The sequence below is a fragment of the Merops nubicus genome, unplaced genomic scaffold, assembly GCF_000691845.1.
Source record: "Merops nubicus isolate BGI_N331 unplaced genomic scaffold, ASM69184v1 scaffold5635, whole genome shotgun sequence".
Classification (NCBI taxonomy): domain Eukaryota; kingdom Metazoa; phylum Chordata; class Aves; order Coraciiformes; family Meropidae; genus Merops; species Merops nubicus.
Window position 1 is genome coordinate 45100 of NW_008607494.1, and position 18144 is coordinate 63243.

The window sequence follows — 18144 nt, forward strand, 5'->3', positions numbered from 1 at the left end:
TCTTACAGAAGCAAGGAAGCAAAGAACTTTGTCCATATTTATTTCTTTTCAGTAATGTCTTCATTAACTTTTCATCCCTTTGGGTCTCAGTAATGGATTCCCTCCATTAGACTCACAGTGCTTCAGTCAGTGAAGCAGCATCTTGGGTTGCCAGCTTAGGCCACCATCGTGTACCAGCCAGGTCATCAGTGTAATCCCCCCTGTCTGTCACTGGCCACCTGAATTTGGAGATTCAGAGTCCCAAAGGGTCTCTTTCAAACCACAGCACAGGAAGTTTACCACTGAAATACTCAGGGACGAACTTGATCTGCACAACAGAAACTTCCACTGCACAATTGACAACCAGTTGACAAATATGAAATGAAACAACATCGAGATCAGTAACTCATGTAGGAGAGACACTGGGTTGTAATAATAACAATTAGAGAACATCCAAAAAAAAAAAAAAGGTAATTTCTGGGCGCTGCCAGATCTCTGAAAAGCTTTATTTACAGATTGCATTTGCAGTGCTGGAGCTGGCTGGAAGAAAGACCCAGGTATTGCTGTGGATTTGCATTTGTAAGCGATTCCGGCTGAGATCAGCACTGCAGAAACCGACTGGAGCCTTCCCCTTCCTTATCAGGAGGGTCTGAGGGCAGGATCAAACCAGCACCCTTCCCCTAAGGAGGCAAGTTACTGCACGACCCCTGCTCAGAGGGTGCCTGCCTCGACAGTTTTAGTCCCCTCTTTGTGGAGGAGAAACCAGCTGCATGTTTTCTGCAACCCCTACCTCTGCAAATCCAGATTCATCTGCTGTGGTAAGTCTGACTGGCTTAGATATGGGCTTGGGCTCTTAAATCTTCTTCTTCTAACCTCTGCAAGAAACAGCCTGTTTGAAAATTCATGCCTGCTGCTTAGAGCAAGCTTGTCAGAAGGGCCAGAGGCAGTCACAGATCTTTGCTCAGTGGTAGTGGGAGAGGGTACAGGATGGCAAGGACTGTCTGGGATTGTCACATTAATAAACGTGGGGCACCCTCATGCTCTTGGCTCCCCAAGGTCTCTTACAATAGCTTGATGCAGGAATCCTGATCTAACTAATTGCCTCTACCCCCAAAATCCAAGTAACCCTAAAATCAGGGGCTGCTACCCTGACTCTGCAAAGAGATCACCTCCCTCCAGGCTGGTGCAGTCACATCTACACTCTGCCCAGCTTAAATTAAAGGGCAACACAGTCTGGGGTAGCGGGTAACAGTGCTAGTGAGGCTTGGACCCTAGAAAGCCTTGCTCCTTCTTGAGGCACAGCCTTGCCCTAAGGTCCCTTGGCACTGAGCAGTCCATGTTACTGGGAGCTGCAATTCAGCACACAGCAGCCCAAAACAAAAAAGCATCTCTAGGTCTGCAGACACACAGAGATCTCACTGGCCTTTGGACCCTGTCTGAAATGTAATCTTCATCCTTCCGTGTGGTGAAGGTGATTTTCTTCTCTTCCAGAATATCTGGAGATATGAATAACACCCGTGCCAAGGGCAATGTCAGCAATATCAGTGCTACTGTGGAACTGTTCCAGCTCATCATGTACACCCCCACGTTCACCCTGGGATTGCTGTTCAATGTGATGGCTCTGTCGTTCCTCTTCTTTAAGGTTAAAAAGCTGTCGGAATCTACAGTCTACATGATAGCCCTTATTTTCCTGGATACTTTGCTGCTGTTCACTCTTCCTTTTAAAATCCTTTCCTACCACCTTCAGGATAACTGGAACTTGGGGTCTGTGTTTTGCTCCACCTTGGAGAGCCTTTATTTTGTGAACATGTACGGCAGCATCCTCATCTCCCTCTGCATCTGCGTGGACCGGTACATCGCCATCCGGCACCCTTTCACAGCTCCCACCCTGCGCTCCACCAAGAAAGCTGCCATGGTCTGTGCTGTCATCTGCCTGGGCACCTCGGCTGGCACAGTCTCTACCTTCCAACTACATGGAGAGGGCAACAACATCTCATCCTGCTTCCATAACTTCTCCAAGAGCACGTGGGAAAACACGGGCCTGTTCAGCGCCTTGGTGACCACCTTCTTCGGCAGCATGGCAGTCATGACCTTCTGCACTGCCCAGACCGTCCGGTGCCTGAGGAAGCACAGAAAACCAGGCAGCCCCCCAGCACACCCCACCAGGGCAGAGAAGGTAGTGGTGGCAAACCTTGTTGCCTTTTTGGTCTGCTTCACGCCTTACCACGTGGCCTTCCTGATGTACTTTTTGGTGAGGAATAACATCATCCACGGGAGTTTTCAGCAAGGGCTACGAGACATCCTTCAGGTCACCCTTTGCTGGGCAAACCTGAACTGCTGCCTGGATGGGGTGTGTTATTATTTTGTTTTAAAGGAGTCCTTGGATGACCCATCACGAAACAGTGAAAAAACAGCCATGGGAAAGCCTTGATCCACGTGCTGCAAGAGTTACCTGGGATGATGCACAGAGAGGCTTTTGGGGGAAGTACATGGTTGTGAACTACTTATCTAAGCAATTTGTTTTAAATATTTGTATCTGAAAATATTTCACAAAAAAACCAGAACCAAGTCCATTCCAAGGAGACTACTCCTAATCTTTTTATTTCCTTCCATAACTTTTTGTGCATTTATGAGTAAAAAGAAGTGGAATTATTCCTATAAATGGTGATGCATCTCTCTTTGGACACGATTCCTCTTTCCTTTGAAAACAAAAATAATAAATTGCTCACTTATATGTGGTAGCATCTTTCAGCCTCCCTGTCTACACCACACCTGCAAACCTTCCTCAGGACTTCAGTCACTACAGACTTGGGCTGCTGAGAAACAGAGATTATGGCAAAAAGCCTGAGACTAAATTCTGTTGCCCACCCTGCCCTGGTTGTGCATGTTTGTGCTCACATACGTGCACACCTTCAGGTTTAGATTTGCAAGTGACATTTAAAAAAAAAAACAAATAAAATTACTGTGACTAAACCCAAAGGCAGCTTTAGGTTAACATGGATATAGCAGGATCTCCACATCACTCCTCCACTGGCTGACTTGCTCTGCAAGGTGTGGTGCTTGTTTTAGTCACAGGTCCTGTGCCTACAACATCACACTTCCAACTAATGTTGCCACAAGCCCTGGACAGCTCAGATTAATTTACCATCCCAGTTCCAGGCTTCCTCCCCAGCTCCTCTCCTGCTCACAGGCTTTTCACATATCTATTCCTTCCTGCTTGGTTACAGACTTAGTTTCATGAACAGAGCCAAACCAAATAAGAGCACAAAATAAAAAGCCCAAGTCCAACGTAGTGGCAAACACATGAATCTGAAGTAACAATCCCTACCTCATGGGGGGATAAGATAAGAACAGCTCTGATCCCTAAATCAGCAACCACAACACAGGATCCCAGGGGGAACGCAACCTTTCGGACCTCAGCGCAAGCTGAGCACCCCCACTTCCCAAACAAACAAGGCAATAAAAGCCAATCCACCAGCAGAGGCTAACATGCCAGCCAGTCACTCCTTATCAGTGCTCACAGGCATCCAGAGGGATGGAATGACAGCTTGCATCCAGCCTGGGGAGAGCTGCTCATGGGGACCCCCAGCGCTGCCTCTGCCACCACCCCACAGCTGCTGCATCACTGTGTGAGGCTGTGCCCAGCCAGCCCCGTTGCTGAGGAGGGGAACACTGACTCAACACAGACACAGGCACATGCTGAGGTTTGGGTCTTTGGGGGCTCAGCAATGAGTGCTGCTTCTGAGGATACAAGAGCTGTGCACTAGCACTAACCATGTCCTGGTTAGTCCTCAACCCAACAGGACATTCCAGCAAGAACTCTCTCTCCATATCAGTCGCCATTTCCATTGATTTCCTCAGTAAATCCAGAAGATCTGACAAGCTTCCTTGCCAGTAGATACTGAATCCTCCTCTCCTTGCTCATAACTCACCTCTTAACTGTGCTTCAATAGACACAAAGGTTTTACCACTGAGACTTCAGTGCTCCATTTGGGAAGCAAAGTTAACAAGTACTAGAAGAAAATAGTGCTGATACAGAAGATTTATTTTACATCTCAAAGCAGTAGCTCACGCCAAGAAGGTCTCCACTTTAACTGATAATGCCTGAACATAAGGAATGGGGATTTTGTCGTTACCTCAGGAGGCAGAAAATGCCAAAGGATATGAGAAAACTGATCTCAATTGCTTTTCTGTAGCCTGAGGCAGCTCCATTAGTTTTACTGACACGACTTGGGCTTACACTGCTGCAGTCGAGGCTAGAAGCTCAACTGGAGTTTTACACCTCCTCTGTTGATCAGCTTTCTTTTCATTTTTAAGTATGCCTGTTCTTACTTGTTTGTAACCCTGTTGTCCTTGGTCCCACAGATCATAATTTGTGCTGCAACTTCATTTGACAGCAGTGAAATTAGTATTAAATTTAGGATTTTTTGGCTTCTTGGCTACCTACCTCAGCAATAACCTACTGCTTAGAATAGACAGGGTTATTGACCAAAGAAAACACAGTTAAATCTGTACAAAGAGCAAGTTAAAAGTGCTCAAGGTATTTCTTCTTCTTCTCCAGTGTTTCTGGCTGTTGATTTTTCTAGAACCAAGCAGGCTGAGGTGTGGAAAATCTGGTACCTGCCCATGGACAGGGTACAATCTGAGCTCCCTACCTCTACATGTGGCTCACAGTGCCCCTGCCAGCTCTAAGAGAGCACTAGTTATCAGGGCAAGGTGACAACTTACTTCCTAGATTTCTGGGGGAAATGGTAATTTGGCAAAGGCAGCATTTTCTACTCAAAATTTCTCTGCTGGATCTTATTGCTTCCAGTTCTCTGAACATACAGTTCTAAGTTAAAAATTGTTAGTTTTTTCCAACACAATGAGGATGGGGGCTAGAGGAGTGTTATGGAGCACTTTTTTTCACTTGTGTTTGAGAGGTCTTTCACAAAATGTACCCTGAGGCTGCTGGATTTCTTGCCAAGAGACTTGTCTTGCAGACATGCCTATATTCCATTCACTTAAGTAACTTTCCTACTCACATTTTTGCAGGTTTCACCAAACATTTGGCGTGTGTTTCATCAGCTTTGATAGTTCACACTTAAGCCAAATCTCCAATTTCCTGCAGCCTCACTCACCTGGGAAAGAGCGAACCTCAAACTTCGGCATCACTAACTCTGCACATCTGTCCTTTGCTTTCTAAATTTCTTTTCTTCTAGCACAGCTACTATCATGCATTTCAGGCTCAGGAATTATCTGCTTGTATTGGGAAAGAAAAAGGTTTATAAGAAAACTTCACTGATGATATTTAACCATATTATGATATTTAACCCAACCAAAACATTTCTCTCCCAAGAAGACTCAGCACAGCTACCAGGCATGCAGTATCTCCTACAGATTTCACTGTTGCCTTTTATTTCTTCTGAAAGTTGACCACATACAAATGGAACAAAAGGGAACAAAATATTTACAACATATTTACCAAATTTTTACCATTTTTGTGAAGGAAAAAAAAAGTTGCTGTGGGATACTGACACAACCAGAAATCTATGAGGAATCAGAAATATTTCCCAGGAGGAACAGCTGAATCAGTGCCCTTTGCAGACACCAAAGGATGTAACACCTCACGTCTGCTGTATGCTACAGATTCCTGTTAATCCTTCTCTCTATTCCAAGACAAAAAAGGCATTAAACTAGGATTATATTTGGGAGCAAGTATCAGCAGTTTAGAGTTATAAACACCGTCAGGCAATTGTTAATCCAAAACTAAGCATTACAAACCCAGGAAATCCAGTTTAGATTACACTTCAGAGTACATCAACACAATCCCAACCATTCCCTGCTAAGTATTAACGTTGTGACTACAAGTAAAGCCACCTCCCAGAGACCAGCATCTAACGTGGTCCCACTCTGCCAACTGTAGTATCTGAGACAATGAAGGACACTGTTTGAAATAGCTCTACTCAGTTTAAAGAGGAGCTTAGGAAAGCACGAGAAGTTGCAGTCAGCAGAGACCAGTCTGACTTCATTCATGCCAATGGGAAGTGCAGTGGCTTGAAAACATTGCAGCTGGAAGGGGCAGAAATAAAGGGATGGGGCTTTTGACAAAGTGAGGTTGGTGTGGCTCTAAAAGCCCTGCAGATAGATTTGTTTCCCTCATGCAGAGTAAGACAACTTGGTATTAATAATAAATGTTTAGGCAGATGATTGTATATGAGGAATGAGAAGATAAAAGAAAGCCTGAGCTATAAAATGCTCTTCATCTCACCCTGGGCTCAGGCTCTCACTGCTGCTCCTGCCTGTGGCTGTGCAGGGACCTGTTGGGACCTCGACACAGGACCTTGCTGGGAAATGAGGGGTCTTTGCTCCAACCTGACATACCCTGGGGTATCCCACCCAGCCTCCAATGCTGAATCAAATGGGGAAGGGCTATTCTGGGACCCAAAATGCAGAGGGATGCCCATATACACCTACCACAAAACAGCTCTAAAAGACATCCCAAATCTTTCTCCCACTTTTCAGCTACTAAAAATCTGATTCTGTGGGCAAATAAACTCGTTCTAACTTCTAGTCTATCACATTGTCTAACTTGCACCCCAGGACAGACAGACTCTCATCCTGAAAACTATTTTGTTTTTAGCAGATGAAGTGTTTGTTTCTCCAGAACTTGGCTACATATGTAAGAAAATAGGAATCTTACTTCCAATATCCTTCCCAGTCACATTAGGTTTCCAACCCAGCTCCCACCTCGTGTTTACATGTCCTTTCAACACATATGTAAATAGAACCAGATAGGGCACAATTTCTCCCAACAAAGTTTTGGCAAAACTGTTCATGGTACAAATTACTATTTCCTGGGATAAATACAAAACATCAAAGCAGCAAGGCTTGAAGGTCATCCTGGGGAGAAGAGAAGAAGGAAACACTTTGCTGGTCAGATCGAGGAGACCTGGAAATGCCTTGTGACGTTTTGAGCATTAATGAAGACAACAGCAGGTACCATTAGGGAAGTTTCCCAAATCCAAAAGCACAAAGAAGTGGCACTACAAGCCTATGGAAGGTGACAAACTGACTGTGGAAGAGAGCTGTGGCCCACAGGAGCAAAGGGAGGGCTGATCAGGCACCCAAAGGTCCAGAATTCACAGCCTCTGGGGAAAAAGTGGGGTTTCAAACATGGCCAGAAACAGCACATGCAAAATTCAGTTCTTAAACAGCTACCTTTGTCCCTTAGAGGAGTCTGGGGAAACATCTCTGTTAGAAAAGTGGCTCACTGGTAGAACTTGCATTTTTGGCATTGCTGCACCCCACTCTCATTACAACCACGTTCACTCAACTTCTGCTGCATACTTAATCCACCTGACGTTAGAAACCCTTTCCTATATCACAATCAGTTGCTGTGGGAATGAGCCCAGTGTCCCTGAGGATTAGAGTCTGAAGGGTCTGATTTAATTGCACTCCCTGGATAGACTCAGACTCCAACAGTCAATGTCTAAATGAGGAATAAGTAATAAGGATGGATCAGCTCTTAAGAAACAAAAGGTCCTATTTTCATATAAATAGCATTCAGTAGGAAGAACAATGAAGGAGAAATAAAGACAAGTCAGAGACAAAGCAACAGAATCCTTCTGGTCTGAAGGTTTTTCAAGAGGTATCAGCTGCACTTTAAACTGTGAACAATATTTCAGAGCCTTTAGAGACTTGCTTTTGCATGTCTAGGTGGGAGCTGGTAGGATGCAACCAAAAGCAAGTATCTGATTCGCTCCAACATTCTTTTTGTCACTTAGCTCCTATTCACAACCTTAGATGGGAACAATTTTCAACATCTGTTACCAAACTTTAAGAAGGAAAGAATTAAAAAAAAAAAAAAAAATAGAAGGAAAGAAAAATGCAGTAGAAAGAAGAGTGATGGCAAAATGACAGCAGCTTTCCTCCGCAGGTGCTGGCTGTCAAAAACTCCTTTGGCAGATCTTGGCAACAGCTCCCTCAACCAAACGAGAGTAAATGCCAGAGAAGGCTGGTGGTAGGAGACAGCAAAGGGCTGAGGGAGCATCTCAGAGCAGTCAGTAATGCCTGTAGCAGAAGGTGCAGAATATCTAAGGCCTTGTACAAAGCATTGCTATAGCCATGGGGAAAACTCCAGCCTTCAACGACCACTGATGGTAGATGCCAAGAAATGGTACATGCAGTGACAGCTCTTCGAATAAATCATGTATTTTGCATGTATTTCATAGAATCAGAACTGTTTCAGTTAGAAAAGACCTTTCAGATGACCAAGTCCAACTGTTAACCCAGCACTGCCAAGTCCACCACTGAACTATGTCCCTCAGCACCTCGTCTAAACATCCTTTAAATCCCTCTAGTAATGGGGACTCCATCGCTGCCTTGGGCAGCTTGGGACAGGGCATGACAACCCTTTTGGTGCAGAAGTTTTTCATACTGTACCATCTAAACTTTCCCTGCTGCAACTTGAGGCCATTTCCTCTTGTTATATTGCTTGTTACTTGAGAGAACAGATTGACACCCACCTCACTACAACCTCCTTTCAGGTAGTTGTAGAGAGTAAAATAGTCTCCCTAGAACCCCCTTTTCTCCATGCTCAACACCCCCTATTCCCTCAGCTGCTCCATATAAGATTTGTGCTCTAGACCTTTCACCAGCTTCGTTGCCTTTCTCTGGACACACTGCAGCACCTAAACGTGCCTAAAAGCACTTAAATTCTCTCAACAGCTTTGCAATTTTTTCTTTGTTAAGGACTAGTAACATAAGACAACTTTTCCCCTCTCTTATTTTTTTTTCAATAGTTCAATATTGACATCAGAGCACAGCAAAAGCAAGTCACACCTAACACCCATATGGGGAAGGGCTCACTCACTTGACTCCGACCACATGAGCTACAGTTTTTGCCACATTTTGAAGAATGACAAGGTGATGACAAATGATAAAGAAATGCCACCCCTCATGGTGCCACACATGCCCTGAGGGAAGGCTGCAGTGCCAGCCCTTTGTCCTCCTGCCACCCTCTGCCACAGCTGGTCTGCTTTGTTTGAAAAACAAAACCAAATAATAATAATTTAAAGCTACCCTCATATACTTTCCTAATAACACGACCACATTTGGGATTTTGTCTTTATAAGATGTTCTGAGGATCCTGGCTTTGCGATGGCCCCCGACAGGAGACCAAGGGACTGGGAGAGAACTTTAGCCATGAGCAGACTGCGCCTTGACCCAGTAGCCAAAAGCTTTCTTTTAAATATGGACAGCGAAGGATTTAACTTCTTTCTCCTTGAAGCTAAATTAAAAAATAGCTTCATTCAGAGAAGCAGCATTACTTTTACAAGTTTCCTGTACCCGGGGAGGATTTTACGCAGAAGCGCTCACAGCTCCAGCGACAAACCACGGCCACGGGGCCGCGTTTCTGTGAGGAAACAAAGCGGTTTTCAACACGGAGCTGTTGGTTTAAGCTTCTCACACTTACTTCGTGTTTGAGCGAGTGCCAGGACGTTGACACGACCAAAACTAAAGTCATGTGTGGGGAGGGTCGAGGCGCAGGGCACGCAGGCCAGAGCCGCCGGCTCCTGCCTCCCCTCCGAGCTGCCACCCCCTCACGGCCCTCCGCCAGCTGAGGGGAGCCTCGGCCAAAACCCCAGTGAAAGATGGGGTACCCCACGAGCTGAGGACATGCTGATATATGCCAGCAGCCCCACACAGGAGGGCACAGGCACTGAGCGATCCTCAGCCCCACTCATTGCCCGAGACCAGGAGCCATGGTAGTGGTGGCTGTTGAGGCCTCAGAGGCAGGTGTTGAACACGGAGAGTCTTCCTGCTCAAAAAACTCACTCTTTTTGGCCACAGTGGGGCTTGCAGGGGGCTAAGTTTACACTGCCCAGAAATTTCACAGCAAATGGACTGAATGTGCTGAGAGGTGCAAATATTAGATGGCGTTAGTCGATTTTACATCTTCTGCAAACAGCCCCTCACGGAGCTGCCCTTCCAGCAGTCCTAGGATAAAAACAGATGAGTGCTTGCTGCTAATGAAACATTTGAGGAAAGAAGTGTACTGAAAATGTAAAGACCCACCAGGTGCCTATGGGCAAGCTCAAAGCACTGCTCTGGGAGAGAGGCAGCATTTCAGGAGCAGCTACGCTGGATGAATTCAGATTGTCAAGGAGATTAATACCAAATATTTACCTTTTAGTGCAATTAAACAACTTCATCAAAAGCACTGAATGAAAGCAAAGTGCATTTCCTTTGCAAACCTCATTACAGAATTGACATGCCTTTCTCTCCCCACTTAACATTTCCACCAGCCAATTCGATATTTGGTACCTGCTGTTATAAAGGCAGCTAGGTCTGACTTTGTGTGTTGTTTGCTCATGCATCTCATGACCTGACACTAAAATGCTCGGGTGGGGAGAAAGAGAAAGCATTTATATCCATGACATCTTAATTGAATCTTTTTTTAAAGCTGTTATAAAGCTCAGAGAGATGGTCCAAAAGCTTATTGCCAACCTGCCTCATTTTTCAGAGGGACCTAAGCTACATTGCAACTATCCATACTTCTGTAGCGATTGTGCTCCTTGGACAAGTGGATGAATATCAGTTTTAAAGGTCTCCTTTCTTCCCAAATATTGTAACATGCTTCTAAAAGCACTTTTGTCACACTTATTTTTTTTTTCTCAGCAACCCAGCCTGCTGCTGCCAGGAAAGGAGCCCCTACTGGCAGTGCGGGGGACCTGAAAATCTTTAATAGGATGGCAAAAAGTGACCAAAATAGGGCAGGATACAGGATACACTTAATTTGCCCTCATTTCCTTCTCAGTCCTGGGCTCCAGCAGAGGTGAGACTGACAGCTGTGACCCCTCAAATATGCAACCATCCTCAAAATCTAACTAAACTCCTGTTAAAGACCTACTGAAGGGCTGTCTCTGTGGCTGGTGGGCCAGGGAGGGAGCACACAGCCACCCACTGTGCTGGGGCTTTGAATAAGCTCAGCACCCATTCCCAACAGTCAGGACAGAGACAAACACAATAGTCTGACCCAAAATTACTTCCATTTCACCGTGACCATCTGAGCAGGTCCCAAAGGCTGACCACATTTACCCTGTCCCAGACCACAACTTACGGGACAATTTCACAATGACCTTGCCCACGGTGGGAAACACAATACGTTTAAATAGAGCTACTGTCAGTGGTGGGGTGAGAAATCACCTGTTTGCTGTTCCCAGCCACATTCATTGCCCCAGGGAGGAGCAGGTGAACCCTCCTTCTCCACGTCTGCCTCCTTCGCACCGTGGGGACCTGTGCACAAACAGGTGCTGCCTGTGGTGCTGTGGGATTTTCCAGCATTGCTCAATATCTGGGTGTGCTGTTAGCTTTTAAGGAGGAGGAGGTTGTGTTAGCACCTCAGCCCCCAGTGGGCAGCCTCGAAGGCAGCGTGCTGCAAGCCCTTTGCAGGCTGTGCCCTACATCCTTCCCCGCAAAGTGCTGGGGCTGCAGGTGGCTGGGCACAGCCAGTCACCGCTCATTTTAAAGCTAGTCTGTAGATGTAGGTGTTTGTGCATTCTTTATGCCATCCTGGGCATTTTTACAAATATTTTTTACTTTATTTTACATTTTTGTAGTGACCTCCAGTGTTTATTCTTAGCTTGTGTAACGCCACCACATCAGTCAAAATGACTGCTACGATTCCATTTGGAGAGCAAACTGAACTCAGCCAAGTCATCTGAAGTGCTGCTTAAAGTTGCCATCTCCAGCTCTCAAAAACCAAAACCACAGCTATATTAGGTCCAAACCGTTCTCTAAAGGGTAACTACTGGTCTGTCTGCTGCAGGAGAAGGTACTTGAGGGCCAGCAGCAGGCTGCACCCCCAAAAATGTAATGCTCTGACAACGCTGCTGACGCAGGGGTGTTTTCAGAAGGCCAGAGTGCCAAAGCAAGGAAGCTGATAGCTTCTTCTTTGAGTTCTAACACGCAACAATTTCTGGAGAAGGAGGAACAGCCCATGAGGATTGACTGTTGTTCTAGCAGTGGCAACCACAAGATCACCCTCTGAAAAGAGTGAGAAATGAGTCAGGGCATGATCCAAAGCCTTTACTGTTACTTTACTGAGAACAAGTTTCTTCATGAATAACAAATGGGGGAACAGAGTGACATCCTAGAGAAATCTCCCTAAAAGATGACAAACTTTAATTTGAGAGGTTTTCTTCAACATTGTCTTCTTTCTTAGCACTTCTTTCCCTGGTCAGACCATGAAAATATCCCAATCATTGCCCAACATGATTTCAATTTGATTCAAATACAGAACTAAAAATTCAAATCTGAAATTACAAATTTGGCCTTTTCACATTAATTAATCCAAATGAATAGAATAATGTACTGTCTTCCACTGGAGAACATCTTTGTGCTAGTGAGAACAGTTAATTAGAGCTGGCACAAACACCTCCCTCATTCACTATGAATAATAATATTCCCAGAGCAAATATTCTCAGCAAGCTTAAGGAAACAGCTAATTCTTGATTCTTCAACCCACCCATTTCTTTTCAGGTTTTAGCAAGAGTGAAGGAGTTGAAGGGCTGGAAATCTTTGAGCAGTCCCTGCACCATACACTTTTCCTGCCTGACTAATGCACCCAGCTCCAGCTCACCCTCTGATGTGACCTGCCTACAGAAGAGGCATCTGAGCTTATATAATCAGTCCCTGCTGTAAGGCTGCTGTGTGTGTTTTATCATCTCTGCAGCATCCTCCCATTGCCTCCATCAGGCCATTAGTCACAGCCCAGTGATGGATGGGCTGAGAGCAGGGGCTGAGGCTCTGGGCTGTGCTGCACTGCTCCAATCTGCAGGTGTTGTGTAAGAAGATGCCCCTCGGGGACCATCCCCTGCAATGGGGCAGGTGCCACCTTGCTGGGGAGAGCTTTGCCCCACAAGACCCACCTGGGAGCTGTGAGGACCCCCTAGAAAGGGGACTGTATGAAAGGAGACTATGGGGATGGGGAAGGTCACTCAGTGATCAACCAAAGCTGCTGTGGAGGTGGCTCCAACTGAAATCAAGAGATTTTCCTTGAATATAAGAAAGACTGAAAGGACCAGCCAGAAGCCAGCATGTGGGGACACCCAGCTGGTGTTTCTGCTCAGCACTAACCTCCTTACCTGCAGACACAGCAAGGCAGAGGCAGCTGCATTTTGGAGTAAGCTGGTCTGGTCTTCACGTGGAGAAGCAGAAGTGCCCGATGTACAATGGACCATGTACACAGCAGCCAGGAAAAGCAACAGCCAGGATCACCCTGCCCTGGTCAGTCTTGTTTTAAAAAATAGCAGTCATTAAGAATATCTGGCACACAAGGGCGTTCATATTGTCTAACTTGGGAGACTAAGGTCTGCAGAAACTCCAAAATAATCCTCTCAAAATGACCCTCTAGAGATGTCCTTTCTCTCTAGGAAATGAAGGCTCCTAATTTCAGTGTGACAAGTTAGGTGCTCTAAATGTCACTTGAACCTCCAGTTCCCTTTTCAATATCATTGGGCCCTGCTGGCAACTAAGACTGGATAGAAAATAAGGGACATTTCTTGTTGGGGGATGAATCAAATTTAAAAAAAAAAAAAATCACTTTCAACCAAAATTTGGTTCTCAGGTTTTTCCAGCATTTAAAAAAAAAAGTCATGTTTTGCTGGCATTTTGGTCAACATAAACATTTCCTTTAACACCAAATGAACAGTGTTTGCTTCATTCTAATGTTACTTCACAATTTTAATTCAGCATTTTTAGATAAAAGTAATTTCAAAACAAGGCTTGATAACTTCATTACTAAAATATTAAAAGCAAATGCTTCAGCTTAACATCAGGAAGTTTAGCTCCTTCCACCCACCTTTTTATGCTAGGATATTTTTTTTCAGCTGAAGAAAGCTCAAGCCATGTTTGTTATAGACTCTCTCTCTCCTCTAACTCTCTTTCTGCTCATTTAATCCAGAAAAAACTCCCTCCAATTTGCTGCAGCATCTCATTGATTTCACCAAGACATGAGTGGCCCCATCAGGAACTGTACTTACCAAAAAGGCAAGAAATGGGCATTTACCTGAAGACCTGGGACATTAACTCAGGAAGCTATTTTTGTTGGATTACATAGCTGCCCAAACATGCCTTTTTTATCCTCTGGGACAGCACCCCCAATACTTACTTTTGGAATACCCTGGGTGGAAATTACAACGATGGAAGCAAAATGCTTGGGAACAACTTGCACATCCCAAGGCACATACTTGTACAAGACTGAGAACAGATTTTCATTAGCTTGGCATCAACATGATGTATCAACCAGCTGTTCATGTTGAGCTCAGTGGGCTGTAGCCAATTCCCAGTAAGGACAACTGGAAGTCTTCTAAGCTGTAATAAAATGGGGACTGCTCCATTTTCAGATACGTGCATCAGGAAGCCACTTTACAGTGCAACACTTGACAATTGATTCACAACATAAAAGTGGCCCAGCAACCCCTCTTCATCCCCCAAACCAAAAGGCAATTTGTGGAGAGCAGCTTCCCAGTGTGGGCAGCACAGCCCTTCAGGCACCCTGGACACCCCCTGGACCAGCTACCACACCCCCGTGGCTAGCAGTGGGCAGCCAACCCCTGGCAGAGCTGCTGCATGGCATACCTGTGAGCACAGAGCTTCTCGTGGCATCAGAGGGATCTGGACAGGCTGGATGGACTCCTCAAGGCCAATGGTACAAGGTGCAACAAGGCCAAGTTGTGCTACAGGCTTGGGCTGGAAAGCTGCCTGGCAGAAAAGGGCTGGGGGGTGTTGGTTGGCAGCTGGGTGAACATGAGCCAGCAGGGTGCCCAGGTGGCCAAGAAGGCCACCAGCATCCTGGCTTGTATTAGAAATAGTGTGGCCAGCAAGACAAGGGCAGTGATTGTTGCCCTGGACTTGGCACTGGTGAATACTGGGTTCAGTTATGGGCCCCTCTCCACAAGAAATACATCGAGGTGCTGGAGCATGTCCAGAGGACAACAAAGCTGGTGAAGGGTCTAGAGCAAAAGTCTTGTGAGAAGTAGCTGAGGGAACTGGGGTTGTTGAGCCTGGAGAAGAGGAGGCTCAGGGGAGACCACTTCACTTTCTACAACCTGAAGGCAGTTGCAGTGAGGTGGGGATTAGTCTGTTCTTGCAAATAACAGGTGACAGGATGAGAGGAAATGGCCTCAAGTTGTGCCAGGGAAAGTTTAGATGGAACATTAGGAAAAACTTCGGCACCAAAAGGGTTGTCAAGCCCTGCCCCAGGCTGCCCAGGGCAGTGGTGGAGTCCCCAAGCCCTGGAGGGATTTAAAACATGTTTAGATGGGGTGCTGAGAGACATGGTTTAGTGGAGGACTTGGCAGTGCTGGGTTAACAATGACTGAACCATCTTGCAATATGCAGGTATTCAAAGGTAGATTATATGAGGTGGTAGCTGCTATCACAGTGACCTAGATGCTAGGGTTTCAGATGTACCTCTGTCACACAGTCCTCCTAAAACAGCCTTTATTGCCAAGCTTTGATATGCCACTGTTCAATCAAATAAAGCAGCAACGAATATAACCTCAGGGAATAAAGAACTGAGCCAGGAGTGAAAATTCTATAAAAATACAAAATTTCACAATACAAGTGCAATTCTTTTCTGGTTTTCTCTGCACTGGACAAGTCTCCAGGTGGCTGATTTGCTTGTAACTAGATTTACTGGAATGCATCTGAAACATTCTGAATATCACCATTTTGGCCTCCAAAAGGTGACCACGTCTGAAGGGGTCACGTTGCCCATGGGGTGATGCAAAGTTGCTTCCTCAGCCCAGTGCCAGTGGGAGGAGAGGGCATCAGGCAGAGCTGGCTGGGCCAGCCCAGGAGAAGAGGCTTTGGCAAACAATTATTGTCAGAGGCAGCTCTCTTCTGCAGAACCCAAATCATGGAAAAAACTTGCAGACACTGAAGAGGTATAGGCAAAATGCAGCAAAAATGACTGCAGAAGCAAAACGTGAACTTCCTCACTGACTGACCAGAGACTAATTGTGGAAAGAGGAACAGTTGAGTCCAGAACAATATTCAGACACTTCCCTACCAGAAGGATGAAAGAGGGGGAAAGAAAGCTCAGGAGAACACCAGGTGAGCAGTGAGGAGAGGAGGGAAGCCCTCCAAAGGCCTGGCCTGCAGGGACAGAAGACAAGAGCATGCAAACAGACACACTTCGATGCAGAAGTCGGGCAGCTGAAGAAGCAAGGCTGAGAGTGAAGATCAGACACCCACTAGCCACCAAAGCCACAGAGGTGTCTTGCTGCCTCCCAGACTTCACTTTGGCAGCCGCTTCCCCACCCTGGACTGCCCTTGGGTCTCCCAGGGAAGCACAGGGACAGGGGAAAAGCCCTGCAGAGCCTGCAGGCATGGGCAGACTCCACAGCAGGCTGCTCAGCCACGTCCCCATGCAGCTCTCCCATCACCATGGGGAAAGGCCTCCACACCACAGCACCCTCCCAGTCCAAGATGCCACTGGGCTGGTCCCTCCTGGACGATCTGGCTGCTGCCTCCCACGAGCAACAGCTTCAGAGGGCTTGTGCTTTTCACTTGGAACAAACACACGCTTCACATATCAGAGGTAAAAGATTTTATTATCCCATAGATTTTTTCCTAAGAATTAAGGGTCCTACCAGACAAAATATACAAAGCATCTTATGTTTTCTTTCTAGACAACTGCATTCTCATCCTATGAAACAGTCACCACGTTAGTGCACCTTAAAGAACCAAGGTTTGTCCTTACAGCTGCAGGATTGCACAGAGTTAGCATATTCAATGACCAGTTAATTCATGCAGACTCAGAGGGAAGGGGGGGAAAAAAAGGTCTGTATGCTCACCTGAGTGCAGGCTTAGGTTCCTAGAAATGAAGAGAAACACTGGGCTTAAATTTACCAGTTTTACCATTAGGCAAAACAATTTTCTGAGACACTTCTCATCCACTCTGCAATGTCAGGTTAGGGCTAGTGGCAAGTTATCGTTGGAAAAACAGAGCTCTAGAAATGCAAATACCCCTCTGGCAGTAGGAAACTTTCCTTACCAACCTGCATGAAGTGCCCATAATTCTTAATTTCACATCAAGCTTAAAGCAGAATGAAACCAAAGTGTCCTCCTCTATTAGTTAAGACTAAATATTTATAGTTGACCATGTTTATATATAAAAAAAAAAAATTCTTAGCCTCTAAGGACATACTAATTTCTACTGCATTACATAACCATTTTGAGATCCTGTTTTGTATTCACATAATTAAATCACAGTATTACTACCTAGAAGTTTTATTCTAAAATATATTCAATTTTTTTTCAGTTCTGCTCAGTTAATGATTGTACTTGCATTTACTTTATCCTTCCCTCTTCTAAAACAACAGCTCATCTCAACAGATGGTGAACAAGTCTAGATTTGCTGGAAACCAATTAACAAGAATGTGCCAAGTTGAAACTCACCCCCTCCTTTCAAGCCAAAAAACTGCCTGCATTTCACGAACCTAATTAGTTTTAACTATATTTATGGAACAAAGAGAAGAATATTTAATTACTCTGCAATTCTCCTGTCTGATGATCAAGAGAAATGCAATTTTGTTCACACAGTTTCTCTGCAGTATATTGATCAGCTGAATCTTGCCTTGTATCAGTATCTGTACTACAACAGTGCCTGCAGATAACGTGATAACATGGCTGGACTTCAGTAATTAATATCAAACCAGCTTTCATCAGAGGAGTTATATGAGAACACACACTCTGTTTAAATAAAAAAATATTAAAAATCTGCTTCTGCACTTGCCAGTAACTACCAGTTCTGCTGCTGACAGCACTTTGTACACAGGCATGGCATCCCATCCACACACAGATGGGATCTCAACAACCCAGGAAGACAGAGCTGTGTGAACAGAACCCATCTTCCCAAGCACGCAGAGCTGGCCAGGACAGACACGAGACTGGATTAAGCCACCCAGCTCCACCCGCAGTCACAGCCTGGAGATGGGACACCAGTGGAGCTTTGGCATCCTGCAAAGACTTGACTCCTTATCTACCTGGGCAAAGCGACAGCAGATCTGCCCAGGATCCACAGCAGCTGCAACTCTGTTAGAGAAAAGGCTGCACAGCCTCACACTTCACCCTCTGCTTTGTGCCTGGGGAGCAGGGACAAGCTGTGTCATT

The 18144-nt window shown here is 45.5% G+C and overlaps 1 protein-coding gene across 1 annotated transcript; it reads left to right on the plus strand.

Moving 5' to 3' along the window:
- The first annotated feature begins 1483 nt into the window (after window positions 1-1483).
- On the plus strand, window positions 1484-2410 carry LOC103772613 (G-protein coupled receptor 55-like). The gene has a single exon (XM_008939951.1). It carries the CDS (start codon window positions 1484-1486, stop codon window positions 2408-2410), a length of 927 nt encoding a protein of 308 aa, XP_008938199.1.
- The last annotated feature ends 15734 nt before the right edge of the window (window positions 2411-18144 follow it).